The sequence below is a fragment of the Muscardinus avellanarius genome (genome assembly GCF_963383645.1).
Source record: "Muscardinus avellanarius genome assembly, chromosome: 16".
Classification (NCBI taxonomy): Eukaryota; Metazoa; Chordata; class Mammalia; order Rodentia; family Gliridae; genus Muscardinus; species Muscardinus avellanarius.
The window spans coordinates 59,965,844-59,988,786 of record NC_137802.1 but is presented as its reverse complement, the minus strand read 5'-3'; the positions used below and the strand labels follow the sequence as shown (position 1 = coordinate 59,988,786).

Sequence of the window (22,943 nt, the reverse complement as noted above, 5' to 3'; positions counted from 1 at the left end):
GCTTGATCGTCCCTCTTCTCCATTCTCCCTTCCAACCTGCACCTCTAGTCCAGAAGAGAGAGGAAGAAAAAGGATTCCAGAGAGAGACTAGAAAGGGCCAGACGAGACTCCCTGGTGTCCCTGGGCTCTGGGGACCAGGGCGCTAGGTCAGTGCCCGCGTCCTCTGTCTGAGCAGAGTCATTACGTGTAGCCCCTTGGGGCTCTCGACTTCTGAGTTTTTTGTTTGTTTGGTACTGAGGATTGAACCTAAAAGCATTCTACCTCCAAGCTCTGCCACCAGCCCTGTTTTATTTATTTGGAAACAGAGTCCCAGGAGGTTTCTGAGCCTCACCATATTGCCGAGTCTGGCTTTGAGCCCCGCTCCTCCTGCCTCAGCCCCCCAAGTCCTGGGATTATAAATGTGTGCCAGTACAGACTTCTGTTTTTTGAGGCTTAATTTTGAGGCTTTTTCTCTGTGTCTCGGCCTCTGTGATTCGGCTGAGCAAAGCAGCAGGCAGAAAGCCTTTGGATGTAGGGCAGAAAGAAAGTGTGACGCCTCGGTGGCCTGCAGTTGGCAGGGGCCGAGGGACTGCTAAGAGAAGAGAGGAGGGAAGAGCCCTAGAGAAAGAGCCACCAAGGACAAGCTCACCGGCATCAGTTACTGGTGAATCTCTCCCACCAACAAGGCAGGTTGTATCAGCAGACCGGCTCCGTCAGAAGGAGCACACATCCGCCAGCCCCTGGACGTGTTCAGAGATCGTGGCGGGTGACATTTAATCAGGTGAGGGCCAGGCAGGGGATACAGAAGGGAAACCGCTGGCAGGTTAGATGTTGTTTGATTTTTTATTGCTGTGTGACAAATATCCCACCAATTTAACAGCTTCACACAATCCTCATTTATTATTTGTGGTCCCCTTGAGTTGGGGGTTGAGGCTCAGGTTATCCGAGTCCTTAGCCTGCTTGAAAGGGAGGTACCGGGCCACAGCTGCTGTCTCACCTGGGGCCCAGGGTCCTTGTCCAAACCCACCAGCTGCTGGCAGAATTAACCTCCTTGTGGTTGTAGGACTGAGGCTCCACTTTCCAGCTGCTGTCCCCTGTGTCCCTGGAGGCCTTCCTCTAGTCTTAGCCATCTGGCCCTTACAACTTCAAAGCCAACAGAAGAATCTCTGCTTTTTTCTAAAGTGAAGTCAAAGATGCACGACTGATTCTCAGCAGTGACTGTCTCATCAGTCGAAGGCTCCAGGGAGCTATCCAGGGAGTGATGTCCCGTGATGCGCCCCGGAACGGCGACACCTGGGGCTGGGGCTCTGAGCCAGCTCAGGATGCTGCCCCCTCTGGGATTTGAATCTTTCCTTCATGTCCTGGTGGACCGAGCGGAACCTGAAGCAGACTGTGTTCCCAAATGATCGTGTCTTGAGAGCACAAGGGTTTTCCGAGCCCCCTCGCCATCGTCCGGTTTTGGACACAGGTGACCTCCTGTGTCCCTCATAGAACAGGTTATGGTTATGTTGGGTCCCTGGCTCCTCCATGGCCTGGCATCCCCTCACCAAAGGGAATGTCAGAATCTTTAGGACATAGAGCATCTTTTGAGGAAACCCAGGATTATTGGAAGGTGGGGTCTCCCTTCTCTCCCTGGATAGTTGAAGGTGACTAGGTTATAGATGGTCTACTTCTGGCCATAGCAAACTTTGTAATCATAGAAAGTTATTTTTGGTTTTGGGTCCTGGGGATGGAACCCAGGGGCATTCTACCTCCAAGCTACACTCCCAACCCTATATTATTTTTTTATTTGGAAACAAGGTCTCACTAAATTGCTGAAGGCCTTGCTAGATTGCAGCAGTTGGCTTCAAACCTGCGATCTGCTGCTGTCTCAGCCTCCCCAGTACTGTGATGACAGGTATGAGCCACCATGCTTGGCTTATGGGTTTTTATATTTGTTTGTTTGTTTTGCTTGGCTTTGGTTTTTGCAGTACTGGGGATGGAACCCAGGGGCATTCTACCTCCGAGCTACACCCCCAGCCCTATTTTTTATTCTTTATTTTGAAGCAGGGTCTCACCGAGTTGCAAAGGGCCTCACTAAGTAGCTGAGGCTGGCTGTGAACCGCGATCCTCCCGTCTCAGCCTCCCAAGTACTGGGATCACAAGGGCACGCCACCACGCCCGGCTTGTGGGTTTTTAAGTTTTTGCTTTTTAAAATATGGCACTTCTGGCCGGGTGTGGTGGTGCACGCTTGTAATCCTCACGCTTGGGAGGCAGAGGCAGGAGGGAGGGTCGCGCAGATTCAAAGCCAGCCACGCGCGCTGGCTTAGGAGACCCTGTTTCCAAATAAAAATGTAAAAATAGGTCTGAGAGTGTAGCCTGGAGGTAGAAGGGCTTCCAGGAACCCCAGTACCACCAAAAAAAAATTATATATATATATATATATATATATATGGCACTTCCCATTACACCTTTAGGCTGTAGGAAGGAGACGGGGAAGATGGAAATGGTCAGTGAGACGAGGTCCTAGAGAAGCGCCTTAGAGATGTTTCTTACTGTGTGCCAGGCTCTGTGCTGCCTGGGGCTTTAACCTTCGTGATCTCGCCGATCTCCTAACACTCCTACAGCAGAGAACGGCTGCCCCCATCCTACAAGTGGACAGACTGAGGCCCGGTGGGAGGGTTCAAAGGCTGTGAGCCCAGCCCAGCTGACTCCCATGAGTCAGGCCCATCCCTTATTTTATTTTGCCTTTGAAGGAAAAAAAAAAATAAGGCTGTGTTGTCTTTCTCTGATTGGCAAAGAACAGGAAGCATCGAGAAATAATCAGGAGCTTGGTCGTGGAGGAAGGGGAAGCTGGAGGTGTTTCCATCACACGCTCTTTGTGCGCACCAAGTATGAGTCAAAACAGAGGGAGAACTGGCGCCCGGCTCTGGCTGCGAGGGGCCGGGGTCTAGGGTGACTCCGCGGGTGCGGGGCAAATACAAGACCTGGCCTAGCAGTATCGGCTGGCTAGGAGCCCGTGGGCTGGATTTGGGGAAGGCTAACCCACAGGGAGCAGGCAAAGGTTTATCTGAAGTGAACATCTCACCAGAAAGGGGTTGGTTAATGACAGCTCAGAAAACACCTAGAGCCACCAGAGACCTCCGATTTTAACTTGCGACACCCTGCAATCCCCAAGGCTCCAAGAACCAGCGGTCAGCTGTCCCAAGGGGCTCGGCAGTCCCAAGCCACGGGCCCCAGGGGGACACTGACCAGCCCGGAGCCGGCCTGTCGGCTGCCAGCCTCCTGCTGCCTGGATGCAGGCAGGTGCGCTGCCTCGCCGTGGGGGCCGCCATTCTGCTGGGAAAATTACCCTGGCTCAAAAAATAACACCTGCTGATTTGCATGGGAGTTTTGCAGGGCGCATTCGGGCTTAATACCCAAATGCTGAAATTCAGTTGTTTCCCCTGGATGAGTGGTTTAGAGACCCCGCCCATAAAGACGCCTTGCGGTTGTCTACGTGGCGCCCCTGGACCCACTCGCACCCTGCGATTGTTCTGTTCCCTGCGTTCATTGGACTGACGCCTAAATGAATTCATGGGTCAAAAAGAACAAAGTTGATTCACCAGAAGGCTTGCTATTAATTAATTCATTCATTCATTTAGTACTAGGGAGTGAATTCAGGGACATTCTATTCTAAGTTACACCCCCAGCCCTATTTTTTTTTTTTTTTTTGAAACAGGATCTCACTAAGTTCCTGAGGGCCTTGCTAAGTTGCTGAGGCTGGCCTCAAGCCGGCGATCCTTCTGTCTCTGCCTCCCACATGCGGGGATGACAGGCAAAGGCTTGTTGTTTTTAAGAGGGATGCTCGGAAAGGACCTCTCCCTTTGTCCGTGAGTCAGGCACGCTCTGCTGGGGGCTGTGTGTCCTCCGGCCCCTCCTGGGAACTCCCTGGGCCGGGGTGTGAGGGCAGCAGGCTCCAAGCAAGAGACCAGAACTGGAGCAGAGACAGAGGAGGAGGTGTTAATGAACAATCGCGGGGCCTTGGTTTCGAGAAGGCAATTACCGGGATTGATTATTTCCGCGTCTCCTTGGTCACAGTCCGGATTGTTTCACTCGAATTAAGACAGGTGTATGCCGGGTGCACACAGGCATGTGATGTCCGGACAATTATCCATGGCGCATCCAGGGCCTCTGCCTGCCCTGCGTGGTCATGGCAGGGATGGGGCCTACGAGATCAGCATGGGTATTTGTGTACTTGAGGATTGTAGCGCTCTCTCTCTCTCTCTCTCTCTCTCTCTCTCTCTCTCTCTCCTTCCCATGTGGTATTGGGAGCTGGGAGCTGGTTTTCCAACTGGAGAAGCATCAGTTCTGGGGTTTCTGATTCAGTTGGCAAGAATCTGCAGTTCTAACCATCTCTAGTGTGAGGCTGATGTTGCAGGACCAGACATCCCACTTGAGAACCCCTGGGGAGCGGTCAGGGTCAGGGACACTGGGACCAGGCCACCTAGCTTTCATCGTGATCTGTGGCGCCCCAGCTACGTGACTGTGGGCCATTTCCCTGCCTCCCCAGGCCTCCGCTCCTCATCTCGAAAGCCAGATGATGCTAATGGCACCCAGGCCTCGGGCTCATGAGTGAGAACCCGAAGGCAGGCAGGACGTGCAGACTGAGAACGCGCGAGCTCCGGCACTGGGTGCGTGCGCACAGAAAGGATGCGGGCTCTTGGCAACCGTGACCAGAGAGCCCAGTGCCAATGCCCAGGGGAGTCCCCAGGTCATTTACCCATTAGCCTTCCATCCCCTCTCTGGGGTCCAGAAAGTCCTTCCCAGCCGAGTGCCGTGCCGGCAGGAGGGGTCACACCGCATCCAGCACGGTCTCTCGCATGCTGCCTCCCCTCCCCAGTTCTCTTAGATACAGAGTGAGACTGTACTGGGACCCCAGGCGCGGGCTGCAGTCATTACAGTCAATGCTCAGCACTGTGTGTGTGTGTGTGTGTGTGTGTGTGTGTGTGTGTGTGTGTGTGTGTGTGTGTTTACCCAGGGCCTTATGTATGCTAAGCACACACTCTGCCACTGAGCCGTACCCCAGCCCCTCAGCACAATATTTTTATGCAAACCACTTGATTTAATCCTCACAATGTTACTCTTAGATGGTGCACACCTGTAATCCCAGGACTTGGGAGGCTGAGACAGGAGGATCACAAGTTTGGGGCCAGTCTCGTCAATTTAGCAAGACCCTCACCCACTTAGTGAGACACTATTTCAAAAATAAGAAAGCAAAAAGGGCTGGGGGGGGTGTGGCTCAGAGGTAGGATACCCCTGGGTTCAATCTCTAATATCAAAAGGAAAATGAAGAGAATAATTATTATTGTTTTTTGGGGTTTTTTGGTGGTACTAGGAGTGGAACCCAGAGGCTTTCTACATCTGGGCTATACTCCCAGACCTATTTTATATTTTATTTGGAAACAGGGTCTCACTAAGTTGCTGAGAGCCTCACTCAGTAGCTGAGGCTGGCTTCGAACCCGTGCGATCCTCCTGTCTCAGCCTCCCAAGAGCGGGGATTACAAGCGTGCGCCACCACGCCCGGCTTATTATTGTTTTAATAATGCTGGGTTCAGAGAAATTGATGAGTATCCAAAGTCACACGTTGAAAGCCAGGTCTGGTGGGGCGCAGTGGTTCCTACCTGTACTTGAGAGGCAGAGACAAGAGGATCTCAGGTTCAACTAGCCCCAGCCCCTATGGAGATCCTGCTTCAAAATAAAAATTAGAAAGGCCTGGGGGTGTAGCTCAGAGATAGAATGCCCCTGGGTTCAATCCCTAGTACCCCACCCAAAAAAAAAAAAAAAAAACTAGGTTTGTCTGACTATAATAATCTCTGATTTTAAAGTTCTGCTGCAGGCAGGGCCTCGCTAACTTTAGATGAATATTGATATAAAAGTGAAGGTAGGTCCCCAGGTATTCAGCGGCAACAGCTGCTCCCCAGATACGAGTTGCCCTTTGCTTCAGGGCCTGCTGAAGGGCAGGGCCCACCGCACATACTCCTTCAGGGTTGCTCTCCGGAAGAAGTCACGTCCACATCTCCGAAGGTCTTCCTCAAATGTGGGTGGAGATGTGACGTGGTTCTGGTGACGTCCCTGCTCCCCGCCGCGCGGTCAGGAGGGCAGCGCTCTAACCACCCTTCGCTTTTTCTCCCTAGTGCTCCTTCCTGCCGAAGTTCTCCATTCACATAGAAACCAAGTACGAGGACAACAAAGGAAGCAACAACAGCGTGAGTGCCGCGTCCGCCCGCTCAGCCCGCCCGGCCGGCTCCCTGCGGGCCGAGACGCTCTGACCTTGGCTTCCCCTGCCGTGATTTTGTGGCCTGGCTTTGATTTCTCCTCATTCCTGGGCACTCTCTGTGGGCCTCTCTGGGGAAATCTCTGTGACCTGAAGGGATTGTCACCGTAGGTGCGGAGACCAACTCAGAAATCCATGATTTGGCATCTGACCTTTGAATTCTGTGCACATCTTCTCAATGACCATTAATACCTAGCAAAAAGCCCCATGCCCGTAATCCCAGTACTTAGGGGGACTGAGACAGGGCGATGGAAGGCTCGAGTCTCTACTCAGCAACTTAGCGAGACCCCTTTTTTTTAATAAAAAATAAAAAGGACTCGGGGTATAGCTCAGAGGTAATATGCCCTTGGGTTCAACTCCCAGTTCCCCAAACAAACAAAAACTTAGAAAAAGGAATGCAGTCAGCTGAGTGTGGCGGTGCATGTTTGTAATCCCAGTACTTGGGAGGCTGAGACAGGAGGATGGCAGTTTCACGGCCAGCCTCAGCTACTGAGTGAAGTCCTCCACAACTTAGTGAGACCCTGTTTCAAAATAAAGAATAAAAAAGAAATAAGCCGGACGTGGTGGCGCACGCTTGTAATCCCTGTGCTTGGGAGGCAGAAAAAGGAGGATCACGCAGGTTCGAAGCCAGCCGCGCACACTGGCTTAGGAGACCCTGTTTCCAAATAAAAATGTAAAAAAAAATAGGTCTGGGAGTGTAGCCCGGAGGTAGAAGGGCTTCCAGGAACCCCAGTACCACCAAAAAAAAAAAAAAGAATAAAAAAAAAATAAGCCGGGCGTGGTGGCGCACACTTGTAATCCCCGCGCTTGGGAGGCTGAGACAGGAAGATCGCACAGGTTCGAAGCCAGCCTCAGCTACTTAGTGAGGCTCTCAGCAACCTAGTGAGACCCTGTTTCCAAATATAAAATAGGTCTGGGAGTATAGCCCGGAGGTAAAAAAAAAAAAAAAAAAAGCCCCTGGGTTCCACCCCCAGTACCACACAGGCATTCAGACTCTTTCTAAATCTTAGCCAAGGGCTGCATTTATTAGTATTGCTTAATTCATCTTCGAACCTGACATTTATCCCATGTTCTTTTGGCCGGGGTGATAAGATCCTAAATTCCCTTCCATGGGAGCGGGTGTCTTGAGAGACGGGCTGTGGGTCCCCGCGGGCCGTGTCGGGTGGAGCTGGTCCAGACGCTGCGGGGTCCACTTGCTCATTCCTACCCCATCCAGGGGTTTGGCATTGTGCAAAGTGATAGCCGGGCTGTGTCAAAATGGATGGGAGACAGAGTTTCTCGGCGAGGCGAACACTGAGGACCGTGATGAGCGCGGTGCCTAAGTACTTGGGAGGCTGAGACAGGAGGAGGGTCACAGTTAGAGGCCAGCCTCAGCAACTTAGTGAGACCCTGTTTCAAAAAAATAATAATAATTGGGAGGCTGAGACAGGAGGATGGCAGGTTCACAGCCAGGGGGTGTAGCTCAGAGATCCTGGGTTCTATCCCCAGTACTACAATAAATAAATAAACACTGTCAGTTAGAAAACAGTCCCTGAGAAACAGAAAACCCTGGCCAGCCTTGGCCACTTAACAACACCCTGTCTCTAAATAAAAAACACTAGGGGGGCTGGAAGTAATCCCAGTACTTGGGAGACTGAGACGGGGGAGGGGGGATATCAGGTTTGTGGCCAGCCTCAGCAATTTCATGAGACCCTCCGCAACGTAGTGAGATCCTGTTTCAAAAAACAGAAACAAAAAAGAATAAAATAGAGCTGGGGGTATGGCTCAGAGGTAGAATGCCCCTGGGTTTCATCCCCAGTAACACAGAGACAGACAGACAGACAGACAGAAACAGCACTGTAGGGGTGCCAATTAAAAACTTAAATATAAAGCCGGGCGTGGTGGCGCACGCTTGTAATCCCAGCATTCGGGAGGCTGAGACTGGAGGATCGTGGTTCGCGGACAGCCTCAGCTACTTAGTGATGCCCTCCGCAACTCAGTGAGACCCGGTTTCAAAATAAAGAATAAAAAATAGGGCAGGGGGTGTAGCTCGGAGGTCAAATGCCCCTGGGTTCCACCCCCAGACCCACAAAAAAAAAAAAAAAAAAAAAAAACTTAAATATAGCCGGGCACGGTGGTGCACACTTGTAATCCCAGTACTTGGGAGGCTGAGACAGGAGGATCCAGGTTTATGGGCAGCCTCAACTACTTAGTGAGGCCTTCTACAACTTAGTGAGACCCTGTTTCAAAATAAAGAATAAAAAATTGGGCTGGAGGTGTAGCTCAGAGATAGAATGCCCCTGGGTTCGATCCCTAGCACCACACACACACAAAAATTAAATATAAGCCATTGAGGTGGTGTACACCTGTAATCCCAGGATTTAGAAGGCTGAGACAGGAGGGTAACAGGTTTGAGGCCAGCCTTGACAACCTAATGAGACCTCAGCAACTTTTGAGACCCTGTTTCAAAATTTAAAAAGGCTAGGGGTAGCCGGGCGTGGTGGTGCACACTTGTAATCCCCGCGCTTGGGAGGCAGAGACAGGAGGATCGCGCAGGTTCGAAGCCAGCCTCGCTGGTTTAAGAGACCCTGTTTCCAAATAAAAATATAAAAATAGGTCTGGGAGTGTAGCCAGGAGGTAGAAAGGCTTCCAGGAACCCCAGTACCACCAAAAAAAAAAAAAAAGGCTAGGGGCATTACTCAGAGGTAAAATATCCCTGGGTTCAAAACAGAACAAAAGGAAGGAAGGAAGGGAGGGAGGGGAGAGAGTCCTGTCCACCTTAGAGGCAGGACCCATGCCCAGGCCAGGCCATCCTCTCCTGCTCACGCCAAGGACCAGGCCTCTGAGACTCGGGCCAGCCCCTAGAAGCGATAGACTCTGCACTCAGTTTGCTGAGTCTGGGAGAGACGCCCTCTCTCTGCCGCCTTCTCCCCCGAGTCGGCCCCTGGGGTCTGCGCCTCAGCTCTGTCATGGAAGAGCTGTCCAAATCCACACCCCCAGCCCGGCTTGGTGGCGCACGCTTGTAATCCCAGTACTTGGAAGGCTGAGACTGGAGGATCTGGGTTCATGGGCAGCCTCAGCAATTTAGTGAGGCCCTCTGCAACTTAGTGAGAACCTGTTTCAAAATAAAAATAAGGCTAGGAGGTATATACAGCTCAGAGGCAGAATGCCCCCGGGTTTAATCCCCAGTACCTCAAAAAAAAAAAAATTCATATCCCATCACCTGTTACAACACTGATGTGGCCGCCATGTGTTTTTGCCTGAGTTCCCTCCCAGCCTCCAACCCAGCTCTGCGAAGCAGGTCCCCAGGTCCCGCTCTGGTGGCCACGGGAGCAGATGACGCAGTCCCCGCTCCATCGGCCTTCTTGGCCCAGTCCCCTCCGGGAAGCCCCACAGTGAGCAGCGGGGTGGACCACGCAGCCGGCTTGCGCTCCCCCGCGGGCAGAGGGGAGGGCTTTGTTGGTTTTCATTCATACTTGCTAATGCTTTTAAATCAGAACATGAGAACTATGTATTTATCGAATAATGCTTTAATTATGAAAAGATTGCTTTGCCCAGCCAGGGCTTCAGAACCGAGGCTTAAGCCAACGGCATGCACGGGCCTGCTCTTTTTCCACCCAGAGCTGGGCATGGAGGTTTGGGTGGGAAGCTGTTAAGAAAGCAAGGCAAGCTGGGCGTGGTGGCGCACGCTTGTAATCCCCGTGATTGGGAGGCTGAGACAGGAGGATCACGCAGGTTCGAAGCCAGCCTCAGCTACTTAGTGAGGCAATCAGCAACTTAGTGAGACCCTGTTTCCAAATTTAAAAAAAGAAAAAAATAGATCTGGGAGTGTAGCCCAGAGATAGAAAGCCCCTTGGTTCCATCCACAGTATTCCCCCCCCCAAAAAAAAAGAAAAAGAAAAATAGAAAAAGAAAGCAGGGCAAGCCAGGGATGATGGTACATGCCTATAATCCCAGTATTTGGGAGGCTGAGACCAGAGGATCACAGGTTCGAGGCCAGCTGTAGCAACTTAGCAAGGTCCCTCAGAAATTTAGTGAGATCTTGTTCCCAGATAAAAATTAAAATAGGAGCCAGGCGTGGTGGGGCACGCTTATAATCCCAGCATTCGGGAGGCTGAGACCAGAGGATCACGGTTCGCATATAGCCTCAGCTACTTAGGCCCTTTGCAACTCAGTGAGACCCCGTTTCAAAATAAAGAATAAAAAATAGGGCTGGGGGTGTAGCTCGGAGGTCGAATGCCCCTGAGTTCCATCCCCAGACCCGCTAAAATAAAATAGGGTTGAGAGTATAGCTCAGAGGTAGAAAACTCCTGGGTTCAATCGAAGGAAGGAAGGAAGGAAGGAAGGAGAAAAGAGAAGGAAAGAAAGAGAAAGAACGGAAGGAAGACAGAAAGGAAAGAGGCAGGCGTGGGTATTTCTGTTGTCTCACTGTTGCCAAGTTATTGATAAGCTCAGCTCATCTCTCTGGCTACCATCATCCTTCATATTATATCTGCCCCCCTTTTCTTCCTTTACCTGCTCAGAATTTAATAACACGGACGATGATAAGGAGCAATGATTACATCGAAAGTTGCTCGTGGTGATCATATTGATTGGTTGAGCGGAGTACATGTTGTTAACTATTATCAATGATCACAGAAGTAATCTTTAACATGACCCCACATCGAGTAAAAATTTAAAAAAAAAATAGTGGCAGGATGACTAGATAGAAATAGCTCCTCCTCCTTGTTAGAAATAAAAGGAGCAAGTGTATGGCTGTGTGAACCTGCGAACTGTGATTACATTCGCCGGGACACAATGGACCAGTTGTCTCACATCGAGGCCCATTTATTTCATGCACAGAATGATGAGAATTACTTGGGCCTTAATTAGCACCGGGGAGGATGGCGCGGCGCCAGGCTGGCTCCTGCTGTTGGTCCCGGGCTGCGCATCTCCACGCGAGCGCTTAGCAGGGCTCCCAGGAGGGGGCTCCTGCCCCACCGCTGCCCGGTTACTGTCCGCGAGGCCGGGGGCACTGGCTGCACCTCCGCGCCCCAGCAAAACCAGCACAGCGTCGAACTGCCGTCTGCAGCCTTGGCAGCTCCACCTGAGCCATCTTGATGGCGCGTGCCTACACCCCCTCCCCTTCCCCAGGAATTTGATTTAATGGTTCCCAGGTGCAACCTGGTAGAAAACCAGTCAGCGCAGGGAGGATGGAGAGCTCCCTTCCTGAATGAAGGCTAAACGCCCCAATGGGAGTGGGCGCGGTGGTATAGCCCACACCCCACCGCCTCCCGTTCTCCGGTCCCTGGCAGGACCCAGGCCACGCCAGCCCCGCGCCTGGGGGAGTCTAGACCTGGGGTCCTCCGTCAGGGCCGAACCTTCACGTTGCCCAGAGGCTGAGCCATCACGGACGGAGTCCCACCCCGGGGCTTCTGGTTTCGTTGGTCTGCGGTAGGAGCCAGGCAATGAAATCTGTATTTCATTTTATTTTTGGCATTTAATTTTATTTTTCAAATTTTGATTGGTGCATTTTAATGGCACGTGGTAATGAGATTCGTAGCGATACGTTCGTGTAAGCACAGGACATTTTTTGGTCTGTTTCTTCCCCAACCCTCCCTTTTTCCTCTCCTCCCCCTCCCCCCTGGCAACAAGAGATTTGTAAAGCTCGAAACCAGGTACTCCAAATGTCTTCACTTCTAAATACACATTAAAAAAGAAGAGCTTAGCGAGAGCCCATCTGAGCCGGGCGTGGTGGCGCACACTTGTAATCCCAGCGCTTGGGAGGCTGAGACAGGAGGATCCCAGGTTCGAAGCCAGCCTCAGCTACTTAGTGAGGCTCTCAGCAACTTAGTGAGACCCTGTATCCAAATAAAGTATAAAATAGGTCTGGGAGTGTTGAAAAGCCCCTGGGTTCCACCCCCAGTACCACCCAAAAAAAAAAAAAAAAAGCCATCTGAGCTGGGCAGATACACATCTGTAATCCCAGTACTAGGAAGGCTGAGACAGGAGGATCGAAGATTCAAGGCCAGCCTCAGTAACCTAGTAACACCCTCAGCAGCTTAGTGAGAACCTGTGTCAAGATTAAAAAAAAAAAAAAAAGTTTCTTAAAATGGGACTGCAAGCCAGACATGGTGGCACATACTTGTAATCTTAGCATTTGGGAGGCTGAGACAGGATGATCGTGGATGAAGGACAGCCTCAGCTACTTAGCGAGGCCCTTTGCAACTCAGTGAGACCCTGTTTCAAAATAAAGAATAAAAAACAGGGCTGGGGTGTAGCTCAGAGGTAGAATGCCCCTGGGTTCCATCCCCAGTACTGCAAAATAAATAAATAAATAAATAGCTATAAAATAAAATGGGACTGCAGGTATAGCTTGGAGGTAGAATGCCCCTGGGTTCAATCTCCATTAATGCACACACACACACACACACACACACACACACACACACGCACACACACACTCACGCCTGTTTGTAACCACTCCACATATTGTTGGCTACATAGCAGCGAAGACATTACTCCTCAGCTAGGGAACTTATCCCATGATAAGATAAAAAGAACGTCCAGTTCTTTTCCAGTTCCTGGAAACTAAGCTGTCTTTCATAAACCTCTCCCTGGAGGTTGCCTCAAAGAAGTATTTGGAATTAATATTTAGCTTCTAGTTCAAATATGTAAAAGAATCAATGCAGTATTGAAGTTGCAGCTATATGACCTTAAGCAATTCCCTTAACCAAGCAAAGTCTTGGTTTCTTTATCAGGGATATAGAGTAAATAATGTTTAATCACTGAGGGTGAAGGATCCTTAGAGGTTAGTTTACGTGGAAGTGTGTCATAAACTATAAGGAGTTATACAAATATTAGCTTTTGCTACTGTAGATTTTACGACAGAATAAGGATGACCTGGCATCGTGTGTTGACCCTGGCTGGGTGGTGGTATCGTTCCTTGCTGGGGAATAGTGTAGGAGAAGCAGGCTCTGAGGGAAACACCAGGCGCGCCATCTTGGACAGGAGGATGTGGGAGGTCCCAGTGAGACTCTCAAGAGGAAGGGGCAGGGAGGCGGGTGTGTGTATGAACCTGGGGCCTGGGGAGTGGTGTAGACCATGATTCAGAGATGGGAATGGGTGAGACTGTCCATGGAGAGGAGGGACAGAAAATAGAAGATTGGAGCTGGGCGTGGTGGCGCACGCTTGTAATCCCAGTACTTGGGAGGCTGAGGCAGGAGGATCTCAGGTTGGTGGCCAGCCTCAGCTACTTAGAGAGGCCCTCCTCAATCTAGTGAGACCCTTTTTCAAAATAAAGAATAAAAAGCCAGGCGTGGTGGCACATGCTTGTAATCCCAGCATTTGGATTGCGGACAGCCTCAGTTGCCCTTTGCAACTCAGTGAGACCCTGTTTAAAAATAATTTTAAAAAATAGGGTTGGGGGTGCAGCTCAGAGATAAAATGCCCCAGGGTTCCATTCCCAATACTGCCAAAAATAAAAGAAAGAAAGAAAGAAAGAAAGAAAGAGAGGAAGAAAGAAAGAAAGAAAGAGGGCTGGGGTATATCTCAGAGGTAGAATGCCTCTGGGTTCATTCCCCAATACTGTAAAAATAAATGGAAGTTTTGAGATGCTGCAGTTTGTGGCGCCCTGGTCCTCAGAAAGCTTCCCGTGGCTTTCAAGTCCCACTCTGACTATTACCCTCAGTTCCTGACTCCCTTTCAGTCCCCAGGTTGTTCTTGGTTTTAGGAAGGCTCTCCCCTGGGTGCCTTCTTTGGACGAGCTACACAAGCATCTCAGCGCTTTGATGGGGCTCGACTTGCATTGCTTTGGAAAGAAGGCCGGAAATAGTCTCCTCCTGACCCAGTTGATGAAACGGGAATTTTATTATATTAGGAGAGCTGTATTTATTTTACTATTACAATAGTCATCAGGAAGTTCATTTCAAACCAGGCATGGTAGCCCACACTTGTAATCCCAGTACTTGGGAGACTGAGTCAGTAGGATCGCAGGTCACAGCCAGCCTCGGCTACTTAGTGAGGCCCTCCGCAACTTAGTAAGACCCGGCTTCAAAATAAAGAATAAAACATAAGGCTGGGAATGTAGCTCAGAGGTAGAATGCCCCTGGGTTCAATCCCTGGTACCAAAGGGAAAAAAAATAGTTGATTTCATTATTAGCATTTGTAATATCAAGAGGGCAACAGGGGCTGCTGGACATGGTGGCCACTGCCTTAATCGCAATACTTGGGAAGCTGAGACAGAAGGATCGCAGGTTTGAGGTCAGCCTCAGCAACTCAGCGAGACCCTTGGCAACTTAGCAAAACCCTGTTTCAAAATAGAAAATAAAAAGATCTGGTGGTGTAGCTCAGAGGTTTAATCCCCTGTACCATGAAAAAAAAAAAAAAAACCCCACCAGAACGCGTCATGGATTCATGTAGGGTAAAATAATGTTAATACATCTCAAAACGTACTAAAATTAATTTGTGAGGCAATAGTGCCAGGAGAACTGTAGAATCCATATTTACAGGTCTCTGGAGCTGATTATCTTTTCCTTAAATGGCTTCTAATTGAGGATTATAGAAAAGGAAAAAAAAGCATTTGCTTTATTTTTAGACATCTCTCATGTCTTCAACTTTTTATGGTTCTGTTTTTAACCTTAGATTATTATAACCAGCCACCTACAAAATCTGCAATTTTCTCTAATAAGTCAGTACCTGGGAAGAAAGAAGACTGCACAAAACACCGGCATTGGCGGCTTGGAAGGACGATTATCCACTTCAGCCGGTGAAGGGGAAAGTCAGTGTCCTTCCTCGACCCGCGTCTCAGGCATCATCAGGAGGACAGTGGAAACAGATCATGTTTGATTTGTTAAGATGTGGCCACTGCTGGTGGTGGTACCGTTTGCCACCTCAGGGCTGGATGTTTAAAAGAGAAAAAAAAAGCATGTCTGTCCAGCGTGAGGGTTGTCTTTTTGAGTCTCAGAGGTATAATCACTCACAAGGCAGCTTACTTACCCCTGCATTCAAAGAAGCTAGAATTACTGCTACTAGTCATTATTAATAGATTGAGCTTAGCTGGGCGTGGGGGTGCACGCTTGTGATCCCAGTACTTGGGAGGCTGAGATAGGAGGATCGTGGTTCATGGAGAGCCTGAGCTACTTAGTGAGGCTCTCTGCAACTTAGTGAGACCCTGCTTCAAAAATAAAGAATAACCCGGGCGTGATGGTGCAGGTTTGTAATCCCAGCATTTGGGAGGCTGAGACTGGAGGATCCTGGTTCAAGGACAGCCTCAGCTACTACTTAGTGAGGCCCTTTGCAACTCAGTGAGACCATGTTTCAAAATAAAAAATAAAAAATAGGGCTGGGGGTGTGGCTTGGAGGTAGAATGCCCCTGAGTTCCATCCCTAGTGCCACACACACACACACACACACACACACACACACACACACACACACACACAATTAATTAATTAATTAAAGAATAAAGCTGGGCGTGGTGGCACATGCTTGTAATCTCAGTACTTGGGAGGCTGAAACAGGAGGATCAGAGGGTCAAGGCCAGCCTTAGCTACTTAATGAGGCCCTCTGCAACTTAGTGAGACCCTGTTTCAAAATGAAAGAATAAAAAATAGGGTTGAGGTGTGGCTCGGGGGTAGTTTACCCCCTGGGTTGTATCCCCAGTACTGCAAATAATAATAATTAATAAAGAGGGTTGGGGTATAGATCAGAGGCAAAATGCCCCTGGGCTCAATCCCCAGTACCACACACACAAAAAAAATTGAGCTTAAAGTAGTATTTGCATTCCAGAAGCTGGTTAACCAAACTGGTCAAAAGCCACATAATCAGCCGGGCACGCTTGTAATCCCCGCGCTTGGGAGGCAGAGACAGGAGGATCGCGCAGGTTCGAAGCCAGCCACGCGCTGGCTTAGGAGACCCTGTTTCCAAATATAAAATGTAAAAATAGGTCTGGGAGTGGAGCCCGGAGGTAGAAGGGCTTCCAGGAACCCCAGTACCACCAAAAAAAAAAAAAAGCCACATAATCAAAAGAATGGCAAATTAAGGTTAGAAAACCAGGGTCGGAGTTGGGAAAGCAGTAGCAGGTTCCAAGGTCTGGCTGACCATTCTGCAACCACCGACTGAGCCAGCAAGTAATAACAAGTAATAGCCGAGGCGTCCAGGGATGCTGAGACCACTGAGCGAATCCAGTGCGGGGAACAGGACATTCACACTGTTCTGAAAGCCCACTCTGGACAGCATGTGCTGCTCACAAACCTGGAGGAATCTAGTGAGTATTGCAAGAAGCAAATTCTGTATCGCCAGGAGTGGGACAGATGGACAAGCTCTGCCCCCATTGGGACACACTGCGAACACAACCTCACTTCTGATTGCCCTTCCCAAAGTGTTTAACCTGAACGCAGTCATAAAAAAAAGAATAAGATGAGTCCAAGTTCAGGGACATTCTACAAAATGACCAGCTAGCTATAAAAGACCAAACTAAAGCCAAACAAAAACTTGGAAACTGTCCTAATTATATGGCACTAAAGAAATTTGATGTCGGACATGGCAGGGCATGTCTATAATCCCAGTACTTGGGAGGCTGAGACAGGAGGACCGCAGCTTTGAAGCCAGCCTCAGCAACTCAGAGAGATTCTCAGAAACCTAGAGAGACCCTGTTTCAAAATAAAAAAATAGAGCCGGGCGTGGTGGCGCACGCTTGTAATCCCCGCACTTGGGAGGCGGAGACAGGAGGATCGCACAGGTTTGAAACCAGCTGCGCTGGCTTAAGAGACCCTGTTTCCAAATAAAATATAAAATAGGTCTGGGAGTGTAGCCCAGAGGTAGAAGGGTTCCATCCCCAGTACCACCAAAAATAAAAGTCAAAATAAAAATAAAAAAAATAGAAAAAGAAGTGGGAGTGTAACTTGGAGAGAGACTGGCCCTGTGTTCAAGCCCCAGTGCCCCTCTCCCAAAAAAAAAGAAAGACATATGACAACTAAATTTAATGCCTGGTCCTTGATTAAATTCTGCACTGGGAGCAGAGTGTATGTAAGCAGCAAGATGTTACTGGGAAAATTGGGGCTATTTGAATATGATCATATATGGTCAGTATGGCATAGTGTTGAATCACTATTGTCTTTCCTACAATACTACGTAGTGGGTACGTAGGGAAATATCCTTCTTCTTAGAAGATCCATGCTAACATATTTAGGAATAAAGAATTTTATGCAGCATACTATCATGTTTTGGCCAAAAATATTTTTATTTATATATGTATTTTTCCTCTTTAAAAAAGTCTTATAAATATTGAAGAACTAGTCACAAGGTGCCAAATAACTTACTCGGGGTCACTCAGTGAATCTTTCATTTCTCTTTTTGGTGCCATGAAGCAGAAGTTTCCTGCCTTCCGTCTCCTTTCTGTAATGTCTGGGTTTCATTAATGGAACAGGAAAAAAAGAACCAGCCTGATCATATCTTTAGCATCCGTATCGATTCTCTTTGCCCAAAAGGTGTTTATGAAGAAGAGTGTTTTATTTTGCTTTTGGGTTGCAGAAACCCTACATTTTCTGAGTACTTTATATTCTGGGTTGTGTCCAGAAGTTTTACAAAGGAATGTAGAGATGATTCAGGCTACACTGTCCTCCTCCTTTTCCCCTTCTCTTCCTCCTCTTCTTCTTCCTCTTCCCTTCCTCCTCCTCCTCCTCCTTTTTTTTTTTTTTTTTTTTTTCGGGTCTGGGATGGAACCCAGGGGCATTCGACCTCCGAGCTACACCCCCTGCCCTATTTTTTTATTCTTTATTTTGAAACCGTGTCTCACTGAGTTGCAGAGGGCCTCACTAGGTAGTTGATCCTCCAGTCTCAGCCTCCCGAATGCTGGGATTACAAGCGTGTGCCACCACACCCGGCTTCCTCCTCCATTTTGATTCTGGGGGTTCAACCCAGGGACATTCTACCTCTGAGCTACAGCCCCATCCCTATTTTCTTTCTTTCTTTTTTTTTTTGTGGTACTGGGGTTCCTGGAAACCCTTCTATCTCCGGGTTACACTCCCAGACCTATTTTATATTTTATTTGGAAACAGGGTCTCTTAAACCAGCTGAGGCTGACTTCGAACCAGCGCGATCCTCCTGTCTCCGCCTCCCAAGCACGGGGATTACAAGCGTGCGCCACCGCGCCCGGCCCTATTTTCTGTTTTTCTTTTTTGAAACTAGGTCTCACTAAGTTGCTGAGGCTGCCCTCCATCCTGTCTCATCCTCCCAAGTTCTAGGATTATAGGTGTACAGCACCACAGCTGACTCAGACTAGAAGTGTGTGTGTGTGTGTGTGTGTGTGTGTGTGTGTGTGTGTGTGTGTGTGTCAGACAGACAGACAGACTGGGTTATAACCCAGGGGCACTCTCACTTAAGTTACTGAGAGTCTGCGTTGCTGAGGCCGTCTTCCAAGCTGCCCTCCTTTAGTCTTGTAAGAAATACAATGTGGTGGGTCCCATCAGCGCACAGATACACGCGCGGGCTCCTTCGGTGCACAGATGCACGCGGGAGTCCGATATAAGTACCAAAAGCCTTTATTCCTGGAGAGTCGGCCGCCCACGGGGGCTAGTGGGGAAGAGCGCGCCTCTCTGTCTCTGTCTGCATGTCTCTATCGGGCTTCTGTATCCCTGAGGTGGCAGCATCTACCTTAAATCGAGGGGAGTGGTCTCCTCTGTGGGAACCACAGAGCTCTGCCTCCTAGCTTCCAGCCACGGCTCAGACCTTTCAAGTCTCAGCCTCCGGGTATTGAGATTCCTGGGTGCACCACCACGCCGGGCTCAGACTGCACTTCCCACATAACCATGCTGGAAGTTAGAGCCCCAGATATGTACCATGCCTGCATATTTCCATAACAGCATATTTGTGCCTCCCCAATCACAGTACTTTGCTGTTTTATTATTGTTCCTCTAGTTAGGTTATAGCTCTGTGAGGGCGAGCGCCATGCCTTTCTCCGGTGAGGTTTTATCCAGAATAACTGCCATGTGGTGGATGCTCATAAAAGTTTGAAATCTAAGTCATTAAACTAAGCCAAGAACAAGACAAGCATGGCTGCCTTACCCCTCTGCCCACTATCTTAGGGAGATGATGCCCCAGCCCTATTTTTTTTATTCTTTATTTTGAAACGTAGTCTCACTGAGTTGTGGAGGGTCTCACTAACTAGCTGAGGCTGGCCGCAAACCTGTGATCCTCCTGTCTCAGCCTCCTAAGTACTGAGATTACAAGCGTGCACCACCATGCCTGGCTCCTAACTGCATTTTAAATGGATAAAATAACCACAATGCAGGAGAAGGGGAAAGATACCCTACCCCAAGTAATTCTTAATTACACAGGACTTTAATAATATATCCTTAGGCTAAAGACAATAATAATTGTAAATAAATATTAAATTCTAAATCATAAATTTTTTTTGCAATCATAGGATGGGCTAACAACACTGAAACCAAATTTAATGTGATATATATTTGAGCAAATGTAGAAGGGAAATATAGAAGAAAATCACTATTTGCAACCATCACGGTAATTGATTTGTGCAGTAAACATCCTGGGATACTGGAGCGAGTGTGCGAAAATTTGATGAGGCACAGAATTTTTACATGGTCTCTAAGTATCTCTCTGCAAAGTCTTAATGACAAGGGCAGTTATAAATAACTCTGTAATAGACAAGCCTGGTGTCATCTCTCCTTCCAGATACTTAGGAGGCTGAGGCAGGAGGATCACAAGTTCCAGGCCAGCCTGGGCAACTTAGCAAGACCCTGTCTCAGAAGAATGAAAAGGACTAAGAATGTAGCTCAGTGGTAGAGTGCCCCTGGGTCCAATCCACAGTCCTGCACAAATTAATTGATTAATTAATTAAATTGAAACAAAAATAAATAGCAATGGAATATAACCGAAGAGAAGACATTTTTGTTATTTCAGACAATGTGTCTTAATTGAAACCCTATTTATAAATTTTTTTTAGAAAATATTAATCCTATTCCCAATACCAATAAACCTTTAAGGTACCTGAGAACAAATCTAACTCTATCCAAAATTGTTATTAAGAGGAATAAAAAAGAACTGAATGACAAGTACCTCATATTTGTTGATAAGAAGACCAAATATTATCAAGAAGGAAATTATTTCCTAAATCAATCTCCAAATTAATTGTAATTCCAGTCAAAAACTCAACAGGATCATCATAAATTGATTATAAAATCAAGTGGAAGAGTAAAAGTCCAAAAACAGAATAAATTTTGAACAAAGAACAGGGAAAATTCATCTTATTAGGTAAGAAAACCATATGAAAGAGCGTGATATAAGATCAAAGACAAAAATAGGCCTCATTTGATCATGGGAGATTGATACATAATAAACAAGGTGTCTCACATCTGTGGGGACAGGAGATCCATTTCTTAGTAAGTGACATTGTATCAACTGACATTTGATAGGGGAAAATACAATAGCAGGTCCCACTGCACTCCATATTTAAAAATAAACTCTTCATGAAGTTTACAAAGCTGGGCGTGGTGGCGCATGCCTGTAACCTCGGTACCTGAGGATTAAGACAGGAGGATCAAAAGTTCCCAGCCAGCCAGAGCAACTTGGTGGGTCCCTCAGCAACTTAGAGACTCTGTTTCAAAATAAGAAATAATATGGGGCAGGGGCTATTGCTCGGAGGTAGAATGCCTCTGGGTTCAACCTCCAGTACCAAAAAAGAAAAGAAAAGAAAAGATTACAAACCTAAGGATAGAGACCATTAAAATACTTTAGGGCTATTGTTTATGGATATATTTCCATATTGTATAAAATTTATAAAAATTATGGACCAGGTTCACAGCAAATTTCCAGCAACTATTAGCCTGGAGTGGAAGGGGAAGAGATTTTTTTTTTCAGTACTGGGGATGGAACCCAGGGGCATTATACCTCAGAACGACACCCCCAGACCTTTTATTTTGAAACAAGGTCTCACTGAGTTGCAAAGGGCCTCACTAAGTAGCTGAGGCTGTCCACAAACTGAGATCCTCCTGTCTCAGCCTCCCAAATGCTGGGATTGCAAATGTGCATGTGCCACCACGCCCAGCTGAGATGTTTATTCTTAAGTGTGAAACTTTTTTTTTAAGGAGGGGTCAGAATTGGAATGAAATGTGACAAGCTGAACCTGGTGGTACCCACCGATAATCCCCCTACTTGGGAGGCTGAGACAGGAGGATCACAGGTTCAAGGACAGCCTCAGAGACTTAGCAAGATCCCGTTTCCAAATAAAAATTTATCTGGGGTATATAGCTCAGAGGTAGAATGCCCCTGTGTTCAATCCCCAGTGCTAACAAAAAGAAAGAAAGATTTATGTGTATTAATTTTGAGTGATGGGTAAAAGCTGCTTTCATATGAGCCTTGGTATTCGTTTGTGTGTGTGTGTGTGTGTGTGTGTGTGTGTGTGTGTGTGTGTGTGTGTGTTTACTGGAGACTGAACCCAAAAGCATTCTACTTCTAGGCTGCCCCCCCCATCCTTATTTTATTTTTATTTGGAAATAGGGTTTCCAAAGTTGCTGGGAAGCTAAATTGCTGAGACTGGCCTCGGACCTAAATCCTTCTGTCTCAGCCTCCCAGGTACTAGGATTATAGGCGGGCATCACTGTGCCTGGTTTAGATATTTATCTTTTGCAATTTGAAAAAAATATTCATCCAACTTTTCTGTTTCCTGTGACTCAAACCTCTCCTGTTTTCTGGGACCTGCCCTCAGTTCCAAGTCCCAGGCTTGGCAGTTGTTTCTCGAATGTTTGGCTTTTTGTCTTTTTTTTCCCCCCTCATAGGAGACCTAATTACCGTGGGAAAACAGTGCACTTCACTAAAAATAAAAAATAAGGCACAGCTTTCCTATTTATTTACCTAGCTTTGTGTTTATGCTTGTGGAACACAGTTGTTGGTCCATTGGTGGATGGATTGTCCTTGGAGCATGGTGGATGAGAACACTTTAAGAATTTTCCAAAAGCTAGTAGCTGACCTGGCCCATGTATCTGGGTGGTGTACTAGGTTCAGCGAAACCACCAGCCTTGGACTAAAGGGGTCCAAAGCAGGGCTTTGCAGCCCAGATCCACTGCGACTTCATCATCCCAATATCCCAATATGTGAAAGGGCAAAACGATGCCCAGAGGATTCAGTGAGACGGATGGCACATCAGAGGCTGCACAGATGGCCTTCTCTTTAGTTTCAGTTATGCTTTGTCGGAACCACTTCAGAGTCAGGTTCTTGGACATCTCCTACTGGAGAAATTAATCTAGGGGGTTCTTTTAGAGAGAAGATGCTAAGTGTCCACATTTCTGAAGTCTGAGTTTCTAATTCTCTCCCTCCATCCAGAGGCATCCCCAGACATGAACTGATAAGTCATGTGTCCCTGGAGGCTCTTTGAGTTCATTTTTTCAGGGTGATGGAGGAATGGTCCCTGGCCCAAGAATTACACCCTCTGCTTAGTAGCCTCTTGCCTGGAAGATGGGGGTTCTGGTCTCAGAGACAGTCTTTCCTTCAGTGTCACCTGCAGGGGATCCTGCTTGGCACAGCTCTGCCTCAAGAGAAGGTGAGGGCCACCTACCCTGCTGTTCAAGTTGACAATCAAGCCATGTTCCCACCTCCATTTCCTCTCTCCTGGTCATCATGATAGTTCCTACTCATAAGGTTCTCATGAGGCTTTAATGCGTCAATCAGGAAGCATGCTCAAAACAGTGTTTAG

At 48.1% G+C, this 22,943-nt stretch overlaps 1 protein-coding gene across 1 annotated transcript in view; it reads left to right on the top strand.

Annotated features, from left to right (window-relative positions):
- Positions 1 to 22,943, top strand: part of PITPNC1 (phosphatidylinositol transfer protein cytoplasmic 1) — a gene marked incomplete at both ends in the record, with an annotated part of 311,327 nt that overhangs the window by 192,860 nt on the left and 95,524 nt on the right. Inside the window, one exon of the mRNA XM_080712457.1 lies at positions 6,135 to 6,206. Coding sequence (XP_080568583.1) covers positions 6,135 to 6,206 — 72 coding nt within the window. The remainder of the gene's footprint in view (positions 1 to 6,134; positions 6,207 to 22,943) is intronic.